Source organism: Cupressus sempervirens, chromosome 3, assembly GCF_028749045.1.
Source record: "Cupressus sempervirens isolate cs-2001-9-10 chromosome 3, ASM2874904v1, whole genome shotgun sequence".
NCBI lineage: Eukaryota > Viridiplantae > Streptophyta > Pinopsida > Cupressales > Cupressaceae > Cupressus > Cupressus sempervirens.
This window is the reverse complement of record NC_143120.1, coordinates 667,969,029-667,981,991: the sequence shown is the minus strand read 5'-3', so window position 1 is coordinate 667,981,991 and position 12,963 is coordinate 667,969,029. Positions and strand designations below refer to the sequence as shown.

General features: G+C 31.5%; 1 protein-coding gene across 1 annotated transcript; it reads right to left on the bottom strand.

Moving 5' to 3' along the window:
- Window positions 1-1,210: 1,210 nt before the first annotated feature.
- Window positions 1,211-3,201, bottom strand: LOC149568480 (putative anthocyanidin reductase). Its single transcript, XM_089821398.1, has 5 exons — window positions 3,071-3,201; window positions 2,797-2,963; window positions 2,345-2,714; window positions 2,043-2,256; window positions 1,211-1,938 (listed from the first exon to the last, which is right to left on the bottom strand). The coding sequence occupies exons 1-5, from the start codon at window positions 3,198-3,200 to the stop codon at window positions 1,791-1,793; spliced, it is 1,029 nt and encodes a 342-aa protein (XP_089677524.1). The 5' UTR covers window position 3,201; the 3' UTR covers window positions 1,211-1,790.
- Between the last annotated feature and the right edge of the window lie 9,762 nt (window positions 3,202-12,963).

Genomic DNA, 12,963 nt, shown 5'->3' with positions numbered 1-12,963 from the left:
TGCCTCTCAAAAGATTACCATTGAAAGAGAGATATTTGATAATACCAATATTACTTTGAAGAGTTCTGCTACTGAAAAATTCTATCCATCAGACCTGAATAGAAGAAAAAATAGATTTACACACACACATATATATATATAGGTGCAATTGTCCAAATAAAATGCCTAGTTGAATGTTGGATGTAAAACACTCCATCAACCATTAACAGAAGGTATGTGTCCCTAGGCTTTGGAAGTACCCAAACAAATGAGAAGTAGCCATTGCTGGTAGGAAGAGTATACAAGGAAAGGGTTCCTTCCTTCTTCATTCTCTCTGTACGCTCTGTAGTCTTCAGAAGTTTCTCTACATGTTGTGCTTTCACTGCTGATCTCCATTCTACATGCTATGCTTTCGTTGCTGATCTCCATTCTGAAAATTGGATGTTACTATGAATTTCTGTATTGAGAAATCCAATACATTTGCACTGAGAACATAACAGAGTATGATGCTTTAAATCCTTATTCCATCTACTATGACGCCAATGTACATTGGTATAGGTAGTCATTGTTATGTTCATGGAAGTGGGCACGTATGCTTAAAACTATGGCAACCATGGAAAATTAATGCGCAGAATTTGAGTGATATAAATGAATTGAAAAAACAATGAACAATTTTTCCTCAAGTTTCCTTGATCCAAATCAGTCACATTTCTTTTCCTAGGAAATAAGCTTGGAATAGGCTTAATGTTTCTATCTGTGGACAGCTAATCATCCTCTGATATTAGCAACAATTAAAACTAAGGATGTGAGTAATATATAGAGGTAGTCATCAAGGAAATTGTGGGTATGGTTGTAGGACATAATCATCTGAAACAAAGTAAACCTTGTCAAACAGAATTATGATAAGAGTGATAATAACCTTATGGGCCTTCTTCCACAAGTAATATCGCCACTTTGAGTTGGTGATACATTCCTATGTTTTATCATTTCTAGTGTTTGTTATCTTATAAAAAAGAACACACTAGTTAGGCATGTGAAGAAAAAACAAAAATAAACATATTATCCTATGATTGTAGGAGAATTAAATGAAGACACTGGAAGCAGGTAAATAATTTACAAGTGACCTTCAAAAACAAAATGATATTGTTTGTTCCTATGCATAAGAAAGAGGCAATTATCTAAGTGACAAGGTCAAATCCTAACCAAGGAATCTCATGTTGGAGCCAAGATGTAGTGAAATACTCATAATTTAGATAAAGAGGAGTTTCTATCAGTCAAAAGAAACAGAATTAGAGATTTGTAATCTGTAGATATACAACTTCAAGATTGGATACAGAATCAACGTGACAGGTACCTCCCTTGCCAATGAATCAAACTACACTTGTTCCTCCCTTGCCAATGAATAAAACTACACTTGTTTTGACGCAAATCAACAGATAAGATCAAGACTTTGAAGTGATTATAACCAGGGGAATATGCGTAATTTTCAGAGAAAATAGCTATGTAAATTGAAGCATTATGCACGGCTTCTTGTAGAGCAGAAGCAAAAACATCCCCCAGATCCAATTCACTTTTGTCCAGAAATACTCTCAATCCTTTGTTTGTTAAAGTATTGTAAATGTTCCTGGCTAAGGTGTGTTTAACATCTTACCCGTTAAGAATCCGCCTGGAATCAAAGTAGGAGCAGGGGAGTCTATTATTATGCCATCAAATACAGTTAATTTGTGAGAGGCATGTAAAACATGGTTTTTGCGGTGCACTACTCTTCGAGATGCAAGCAAAGCAGATTTTTCGAACTACACCTTTGTTGATTACAATTTCAACAGTCCATTCTTTATGACACATTCCATGGCCTCGTTAAAAGCTTCCGGTAAATGATACTTGTAAATGAAACCCATATCCAACAATTTCTTTGAGGAGACAGGTAAGAATCTCTCAGCTCCATCGTCTTCATCTAACCTGTAAAAATTTGAATAAAAAAGTTTTTAAAAATATTTTACAATTGAAAGTCCTATGGACAACTGTAGTAACCTAGAAGATTCAAATGAAAATTATTTCCTTACTTGAGAGAATTCTTGAGTTGTGCATGTTGCTTAGCAAGGAAATCCTTAAGAGACTTCAAACTCAATGAATCAGATACGCAAACATAGCGATTTTGGGCGTTGGTATGTTCCATCAGGAATATGTGGGCATTGCAGGAATCTTCGATATGAACAAGAGGTACAGAGCCCAACATGAAATCGAGAAACTTAAGCACTTCATAATATTCATCGTTTCCTAGTTTTAAATGTGGTCACATCAGAACTATAGAGAATCATAAATATATCATGCAAAAAAGTGTGAGCAAAAACACAAATATTTGTACCTCCAGTAAGAGCTAATATTGTTCGAGCAGATGTTGGAGAACCGGTAGTTGTAAACCAAGGCCCAATAACAACACCTGGTAGAATACTCACCACCTCAATGTTATTACTAAGCCCATATTTAAGTGCCTCTTGTTCTGCTATTGTCTTTGCCATTGTATACCAAGCTGACTTGGTTGTCTGAGATTTAAAGAAACTCATTGAACTCCAACAATTTTCATCAAGGCATGTTTGGGCAAATTCCCCCTTGTCGTTCATTGGGGAAGCAGCTGTAATTGATGAAGTCAAAACTACACGTCTAACAGATTTAGCTCCCACGCAGGCTCTCATAACATTGAGTGTCCCATTCACAGCAGGTAAAATAAAATCATCCTGGAAAGCATGATTTCATTCCTGAAATTCTTAGAAGCCTATATTATGAATAAACAGGTGAAGAATCATTTCATTTTCTTACCGGATTAGATTTTGTAAAATCCATGGGACTGGCCACATGAAATACTCCATGACAACCCTCCACTGCAGAATCAAAGCTGCCCTCCAAACATAAATTAGCTTTAAAGAGGTTAAGCCTTTCGTCTGCTCCTGGCAACTCCAACAAAGGCCCAGATTTTTTGGGGTCCCCTGCATATCATCTACCATTATAGATGCAGACAGGAAGAATTTAATGCATAGCTCTTTAAACTATTATGTTAATTAGTTTTTATTTTCTACACTTAAATATGAAGTACCTGGGTCCCTAAGCGCGGCGTTCACAACATAACCCTTTTCAAGGAGATTTTTGATTAACCATGATCCGATGTATCCGGCTGCTCCAGTCACACACACTCTTCTTACACTCTGGTTACCCTCGTCCGCCATTAAATTCCTACTCTGAGAAAAATGAGATATAAAACAGTGGTGATTGGAAATTTGGAAGTGGAGATTTCAAACCATGGCCCACGCGATTTTACGGAAGACGTGCATATTCACAAATCCAGGTGTTCACTATCTACTTTAGAACATATTTAATTTGTGTCATGGATGAAAATATGGAAGCAAACTCTGCAAACAAAATATTACGTGTGATACCAAAAAAATGGTACGAAAAACGATAAGCAAGGTTTCCGTCGTCGCCCCCACCTAGTTAGTGCGAAAGATCTAAAATCGGATTCGATTTGAATTTTTTACTCTAATACAAATGCAACTTGAATAAAATAAAATAATAAAAATATGATTCTCGCTTTCTAAGATAAAACATCCCTGTCACAACTCTTATGTAAGGGTCCGTTTGGTGAGCAGAATAGGAATACGTATTCTGGAATAGAACGTATTCCTGTTCTCCGTTTGGTTCAGCGAATATTTGATGGGAATTCGTGGACCCGAAAATTTATATTTTCTAAAATAAAAAAAATGGAATAGGAATACGTATTCCAATACCACCTATTTGGATGGAATTGCAAAACCCCATTTTGGGCCAAAATTGGAATACGTATTCCTATTTTACCTCGTACTCCAATCCCGTTTTGGTGCATCCAAACAAGGAATTCAAAATTTTTGGAATACGTATTCCAGAATACATATTCCTATTCCGCTCACCAAACGGGCCCTAAAAAGGACAAGCGTGGGCTGGTTGTTATAGGGATTTGAGAGTTGCGAGTATTTGGATGCACACTAATGCCAACGATCAGTTATCAGATTTAACTTTAGTAATATAGTTTTTTAGTCAAATTCATCGATCTGTATTTCATGATTTATGTGAATCTATCTATCTATCTATCTAGAATGAGAATAAATGAAATGCTAAGCACTCATTGGATCTAGGTGATGCTCACAAAGGTGAAGCAACAGTTGGGATGTCACCCATCTCAGTACACTCCAGCTTGAAGGCAAAGTTTTAGATGTATGCAGTCTTGTTTAGCCTTATATGTAGTGCATGTGATTGTTGGTAGCTTTAATGTTATTTTTATAGATCTAGCTGTAGTTTCAACATCTTATGGAATATATGGAAGAGGTTTATAACTAATTATCGTCTTTGAATTACATTATATGATAGGTAATTTTTATCTATGTGATTAAAAAAGGTTATGTTGCTCTTTGAATGAACAAATAGATTTATTTGTTGCTTGCAATAATTTTCTATTTTATAAATATCTTCAATTTTCTTACAACTTTCTGATGTTGTCCAATTTTAATCATACACAAGAATAGTAAGAAGGTAGAAAAAAAATGCACGTTTAAGAATTCACAAATTTTCATTATTCACCTAACTTCTCTCATTACAAAGACATGAAACACTAATTTAACCCAATTTAAAAATTACTAGGTTTGGATTTTCACTATAATTTTTTTAAAATTTTTTTTTTTTAAAACAACTTAAAAAAAAATATATTCCCCTCAAATTGTGCTAAACTAAGATAAGGATTGTTGCCAACTAAGCTTTGAAATTTGAGACATGATTTCAAAGTTATTAAAAATACCCACTTTCTAAAGGAAAAAAGTAAAAATTGAAAAGTTGATTTGGGAGGCCCAAATGAATATTCTAGCTCACCAAAAAATGCCCAAACGGCCAATGATAGAGCTAAACTCGATTAATATTTGAAGTTTCTTCCCCTAAAGAATCCACTTGCCAAATTCCAACAAGATAAAAGAAAAAACCAAGTCAAAATTAGGGGCCATGAGAAGTCCCTCCATCAACTTCTTAATAGGTCTTAGATAATTTAAAATCCTCTAATCTCGAGAGTCCCTCTTATATTTCTAAGATTAATTTTTGAAAATTTCAATTGGATTCATCTACAACAAATGACATTAATGATAATCATCAAAATACATTTAAAATGTAATTTCTTCAATCCTAATAGATTGTATAGTTGAACTCTTATGTAAGTTTCTTAAAGTTTGACCTCCTTTTCAATTTGGAGTGAGAACTTCCTAGCTCTAGTTATAAATGTGTATTTCCCTTACTTTTTCAAGACACATCTAGCCTTAGGGAACCTCAATTTTCTTTTAGTTTCAAGCTTAAAAAATTTGCTTTTGCCCATCCCTTATAAGGAGGCCCTATTTGTCCATTATTTTTGGATTTAAGATAAGATCAACACCAAGATATCCATAAATGCGGAAGTATAAATAAAGTTATTTGGATAAGATATTATATCTAAAAATAACTTGCAATATATGTTTTTATAGTTTTAATTTCTAAAGCATTTTAATGATCAAATTTATATATTATTATTTTATGCTATTTATTTTTCTATATGATTTGAGGAACCACTTTGATGCATACACATAATTCTAATCAACTAGATAATCTTGTATGAATTTAGGTCAATCCTTGGGCATTTTATCTATGCATACATACACACATATCACTATACAATTAGTCTCTTCCTATCTTTGTATATATCCAAAATTCTATGTAGCTATCTTAACTCCCTACTCACCATAGTTATATCATTTATCTATATTATGACGGTTTTATATCATGAAAACAACTCCATTTGTGCACTCATCCCATTGTTTTTCCAAAAATCATATTTTCTTGACTCCAACCCTCATTATTTTTCCATTATAATTTTAAAATAAACATGTCCAAAATAATTTGATGTTATGTGTTGGAAGTGAAAAATATCCAACATATTCGTTCTTAAAATTTATCATATTGTACTGAACTCACGGGCTTTAATAGAGAAAACTTTAATATAAAATCTCACGTAGCTCACTAAGAAGGAAATGTTATTGTATGAGCATATGTTTGACAAATTATGAAGTCCCTTTAAAACTAATAAATCATTGAGCAATAGAGTAACTGTAATTTTTTATGCATCAAATTACTATTTTTTCATGGCAAGTAAATTTACCTAATTTCATATGCCTAGTGATATTAAGTTAGCATATGTTAATTGTGACTAAGTGATAACAATCATTTAGTTATCATGGTTAAAACTTGACCCCTTTTACATTTTTGTGAACACAATTAATCTTACACAAGGTAAGATTAAAGAAAATGTGATTATGATGTACATGTTTCTTAATGATATGTTCATATTCTAGGAAAAAAATGCACTCAAATGTAACTACATGATTTACTTGTGACATTTCTATCAGGATCTAACTGTGTAATTTTTTGGTCAAACTCCTTGGCCTATATTTGATGAGTAGTGATTACTGAGAGAAGGGGTTTAATGAGTAATTGCCAACCTAATACAACTACATGCCCAATAAAATTTATCAAACAAATTAACCTTCTAATCTCTTTAACTTCTCACCAACAACATCGATAAAGTAATCATTAAAATAACATACAACACATGAAAAAAAAAAACACAAGAAAAAACACCAAATTTGTCTCAAGGAAACTAAATCAGGGTGAAAATCATGGTGTAACAATGATGCTCAGAAATATGTGTACTCTTCTAGAATACACTCAATTTGGAGCCTTTCTGGTGAAGGGTCACAACAAAACTATTAGGTGCTACTTAGTTAAGGGATTTCCCTAGAGATCTATTTGAGTCTTATACCACATTAGGAATAACGTTATTAGAGGATTTTGAACACTCTTTTGATAATTTCAACTAGTTAGAGGATTTTTAAAAGACTTGTTAAGATCAATCCACAAAAGGAATTTTATGCTACAATGGTTAGAGATTTAGAGACAAGAATTAATTTTTAATTCACACTACCTATATGAAATTAGGTCTAATAAATCTCCTAACACATCCACATACCATACTTGATCCTCTATTTTTATCAGACTCAAATTTGTGTCTTCTTCTGTGATCACAACCTTCTCCAATAATCTTCTTTGCTATGATATCAAATTATTTTTCTTTCATTCGTTAAGTATAATCTCTTCAATCTCAAACCCCAAACCTAAATTCAACAATCTAGATCAACCATATAAAGCCAATCTATTCATTATCTCTTTTCCGCTAACCATATTGGGCTCATGATCAATCTTTTCCTTTAGAATTTTCCCAACTCCATAAGCTAGTTTGACCTTGTAGAAACTTCTTGAAGAATCTTCCTCAAATATATTACCTTAATCTTTGTGTCATTCTTTTTTCCATAAATTATGCATCAACACTCTAGTTGTCCAATCCAATTCACCATTTCCAATACTGATTCAAACATTATGATTACACTACCAACCTTCACTAATTGTTCTTCATTTACATAAAAACATTCACTATTTACTTATTTACCTATTGTTCCTTTGTACCAATAAGAATTATCATGCCAATTTAGTGATGAGCCTTAGGTTACCGATAAGAGTTCACTTTCACATATTTTCTATAGCTTACTTGTTTAACTTTTCTTGTCTACATAACTTCCAACTAATAAAATCACCTTTACTTGTTATCATTACAGGGTAATATCTTAAAAATATTAACTTGACCATATCATGAATCATATCCAATAATAAATTCAACTAATTTCTTTACACATTTGACAAATCATTGAAATCTTTGAACTATTTAGCATTGATTATTTGAATTGTTACCTAGTTTGATTCCTGTCTTCACAACATATTAAAATATCTTTACATAAATGGGTGGTATCATATAATTATCATTTATACTTATCACTTGGAATTTTTTTATTATAGAAACCATTCATTCATTCTAACTTATTCGTTATTATCATGAATAATAGTGACATGTCAAAAGGCTAGGTCAAATAGCTTGACATCAATGAGTATTGTATAATTGATTATCCTATAATCACATCATTTTCCTCTTTGTACCATATCATCATCAACATTAGGATAGAAACTTCATCATCTAATCAACAACATTAATTAGTTATGCCAATGATCTCCTGCCTTTGGCATTAATGACAATATTGTCTGATACTATAGACAAAAGTGGAAACATTTTCCTATACATTCTACCTAATCACCATTTGCATATGTTTATTAGCATTTACTAATTAATCACATTCTACTTATGCCAAAACTTCTAAGCCAAATCACCCCCTTTGAGTATTCTTCTAGATCTAATTCCACATAATCTTTATTTTGAATTTTCAAAGACCATGTAAAAGTACAAAGTTGTGTCAACTTTCAAACCAACTTATCTGAATGACTGAATTTGAGTATTTCTATCTAAGAATAATTTTTTAAAAACATATGATCTAGATAAATTCATTCTAGCTAAGTTATAGATGTTCTCACACTTTTAAAATTGGATATGTCTATTAAATGCATGTTTTATACTAGTTTGTATCCAATTACTAAGGAAGTAAAATTATTTATGAAAATTGACATTTCAATAACTCTTACTCTTGTTAATGATTTTTTTTAATAACATATTAACACCATTTTATAGAGCTAAAAGTCAAGAATTTTTTCATATAGAGTTTATAGTGTTTTAATTAGATATAGTCTATTGTAATTAAAAAATACTAAGAGTACACATTTTTATACTAAAGAAGATGTTGATTTTGAGAAAGAAAAAATTAGTTTATCATATAATTTTTTTTAAAAAGTATATAATGTTCTAGAGGGGAGAGTCGTCTTCTAGAATGAATAATTTATCCTTTGGTTAGAATTAGGGACAACTTTAAGAAACCCCCCTTTAGAAAAAAGTATAATTTTTTTAGCGAATGGAGCATTAGTTCAAAGGGAAAAAAGTTTATTTCCATATAGTTTTGTCAATTCTTAAAAATCATCCTTAAAAATTAAGAAAATATGTCAATTCTTATTCCAAATAATCATTAAAATTAATAATCATAAACTTCATTTGTTTCTACACATTTCACTAGTTCACTTCATTTTCAAATTCTAAATAATAATACTAGTTTTATGTCAATGAAGTTGAATAGTTATACTTTTGTTAACCTTTTCCTTTATAAAAAGGTGACATAGATTTGTGCTTTTACGATTTAAACTTCCTCTTGTTTGCTTATTGCCCAGGAGCACCTAGACATTATATGACTATAAGAGATCATAATGGATATTTTAATAATTTATTTTAATTCTTATATGTTGCAATTACATTTTATGTAATGAAATCCAATTGAAAAGAAAAGTTATAACAAAAATGTAATGTTGTCCACAATGTCATAGTTAAGGTTCCAATTGGTTTAATATGTCAAAATTTGTAAATGATCCTTGAAAGGCTAATAACCATGTAAAATGTTATTAAATTTTAATTTGGATATGTCTTGAATGTTTATGCAAATTCATGGCATCACATTTGTCAAAAGTCTCAAAAGTTGTCAAGAAGATGAAGAGTTACAGAAATGCGCCAATTGCATTAAAGTTGTAAAAGGAAGTCCAAAGGTCATGGGTGATATTTGTAAGGTCTAAAAAGATCAAGAAACTATAAATTACATTTTAAGGTCGAACAAGCATGGAGGGGAAGAAAAGTGAATAGATAAGATCTTTTGGAGCACTTTGTACTTGTTATTTTGATTGGTTTTCTACTTCTTTTGTTATTCCTAGGCTTTGTACAATCATGTACAACCTAAAAATGATGTATATTATTGATATGGTGGAGTAGGAAAATTAATAATATTTGTTAGAATTTGCAGAAACATGTCTAATACCATGTTCGAATGTGTTAATACAAACATAAATCCAAGATCATATTGAAAGAGCTAGATTAAGAAATTGAACTAAAATAAGAAGGATAAAAAATTAGACAAACTTTATGTAATTATGCATCAAGGGAAATATGCTATCCTTACATATAGAATGTATCTCCTATATGGAGAATACAAAGATTAGTCATTCCAGTACATTTGATTACATGTGAGCTAGCCTGTTTATATAGGCAAGAGTCACTTACCAAAGTTTGGTAGCACCTACCAAAGTTAGGTAGCACATGGTCAAATCTATCTACCAAAGTTAAGTGACATATGGTCAAACCCACCTACCAAAGTTAGGTGGTATATGGTCAAATTCACCTACCAAAGTTAGGCACCTACCCAAGTTAGACACCTACCAAGGGTAGGAAACCCATGTGTAATTCCCATAAGGAATTAAATATATGACTTTTTTGTGACTCATTATTAGCCTAATAAAATAAAAAAGACACCTAAGTAAACTTAGGATAAGAGTTAAATGATAAGAGTGAAATGGAAAATAACCATTTACTCTAACAATATTTTCATTTAAAAAAAATATGAGTTAATTCCATGCAGATTTGAGATGGTTATGAGCATTCTATCAATGACAATTTCAGATTTTTAGAACATAGTCATATTGAAGCAATGTTTATGATTACTTAGTAGATGTTTTAAGGGATGAACCTTGTATTTATGGAAATAGGGATAAATTAGATTTCTATTTCAATTTGTTTAGTACATTTTTGTTAAGTTATGCAAAAGGTATGATAGTTTTGGTGAAAACTATTATTTAATCCTCTTCAATGGACTCATAGAAAAAATGGGTCTCAGTGTAGAGACCATAACTTTGGATTCCATTGTTGAATTTTGCTAAGTTTTGGATATGTTGTTGGGGGAAAAATTTCACCCAATTTTAGTAGATGGATTGAATAAAAAAATGCGGGTTAAAAAGTTGTGAATTTCTACGTGCATGTCTATATAGAATGATCTAACTGAAGACTATGTTTTCAAGATTGATTTGTTATTTGATAATGGTGATTGTATTGGGAAACATGTATTAATTCGTCTATAGCATTATACAAATTATTTTAATGATTTAAATCTATGGTTGATTTTGGATTTGTTTTTAGATTTCCATGATGCTCTTCATCATTTTTGGTATCAAAGCTTAGTCAAAGATTTGGGCTAAGTGGTGGTTATTTGATTTTTGTTAGTTAAGTTTGTGGTTGTAGGTGCAAGTTCATTTGTTCCATATGGGTGAAAATTGAGGTATACTAAGAGGGCCATAAGGGATGGTCCAAGAATTGAGAAGGAGGTCCAGTTGGTTTCTAAAGGACCCAAGGAGAAAGGCAAGAGAGAACTCATGGATGAGGCAAGTTGTTTCTATGTCATGCGTCATGGAGGAGTGAACTTCTGATAGTTACAACATCTTGGAGGTAGGCACTTGAACTCCATTGATATTAGTCACAATTGAAAGATAGAAATAGCATTAGAGGCATAAAAGATAGATGGAGGCAAAGAGGCAAACTTACTTTTGCAGGTTATCATCACCACATTTCCATGAGACATGGAAAAATTTAAGCCAGGGAGTATGATTTAGGATCGCCTAGCCATCATATGACTACAAGAGATAATAATATATATTTTAATGATTTATTTTTATTCTTATATGTTTCAATTTCATTCCATGTAAGGGAATCCAATTGAAAATAATAGTTGTAACAAAAATGTTATGTTGTCCGCATTTTCATAGTTAAGGTCCCAGTTGGTTTAATAAGTTAAAAGTTGTAAAATAAACCTTGAAAGGGTAATAAATATGTAAAAGGTTATTAAATGTTCATTTGGATATGTCTTCAAGGTTTATGCAAAATTATGACATTGCATTTTTCAAGTCTAAAAAGTTGTTAAGAAGATGAAGAGTTGCAAAAATGCAACAAATAAAATTGCATTCAAGTTGTAAAAGGAAGTCCAAAGGTCATTATGGGTGTGCATTTGTGTTTCCTTTTTTTATAAATTTCTTGTGCATATTTCCATCACACTTTAAGCCTTCTTAACCCCTTTTATGCCATTTATCACAACAAAAATATAGTAGTTTGATTTAAAGTAAAGTAGAAGATAATTTCTGGAAAAGTCCACCAAATGTAGAAATTGACAATAATTTGATTGGTTTCTTCTAGACAAACTAAGTATGGATGCCCGAGCAGTTACTGGAACTTTTAACATGATTACATTAGTTGTGTACATATTGTAGCTTTTTCTTTCTATCTTATTTTAGGCAGATACTTTGTTTCATAGATTAAGGCCCCGAATGATCTCTAGCGAAAATATAATGCTATTATTGTCATGTTTGTTATGTAGTTGAAGACTTGTGGCCTGCAACCAAGATACCATACATATAATTTAGAACAATGACATGTGGCCTTAATGACCCAAGCCAACATTATTTTGGTATTTTGGAAACTATATAAGTATGTGTATATTCATAACAAAAAAACATAAAAGTATATCTATCAAAAACACCATTATAAATCATTCTTCTATGTTACTTTGTGGTTGAATTGGACTGGCTTTAGCATTTGTGTGTTAGTCTTTCAGTACCAAGTGAACTAGAGGAAGGGCTCTCTCTTGGAAATCTTGGCGAGGACATTTCAATTTGCATAGTGAGTTTGTACATTATTAGTATTTCATCGATTTTTCATTACAATTTAATTGTAGAGTGGAGATCAATTAAGGTTGTGTAAATGTCAATGGAAAAGGGATATAAAAATCATGTGATTCATGTTTTGTATCCAGTCAAGTTCTTATTATTTAAAGAACTAATAGTCTATTGGATTGATCATTTACGACCATTTTTTTCTTCCAATCTTACTGATCACTATTCATCTATTAAATCCCCTACTCTAGTAAATGCCAAATCATCCATCTCTCATAAAACCATTATCTACTACATTACACTTTCTATCGCTTTCTATTATTTCCCCAAACTTTCTGTCAATGCCTAATATTCTTCATGAACTTCCTATTGCACAATGTATCTCAACTTTTTGTTGACATTAAGGTCAATTTTTCTATCAGT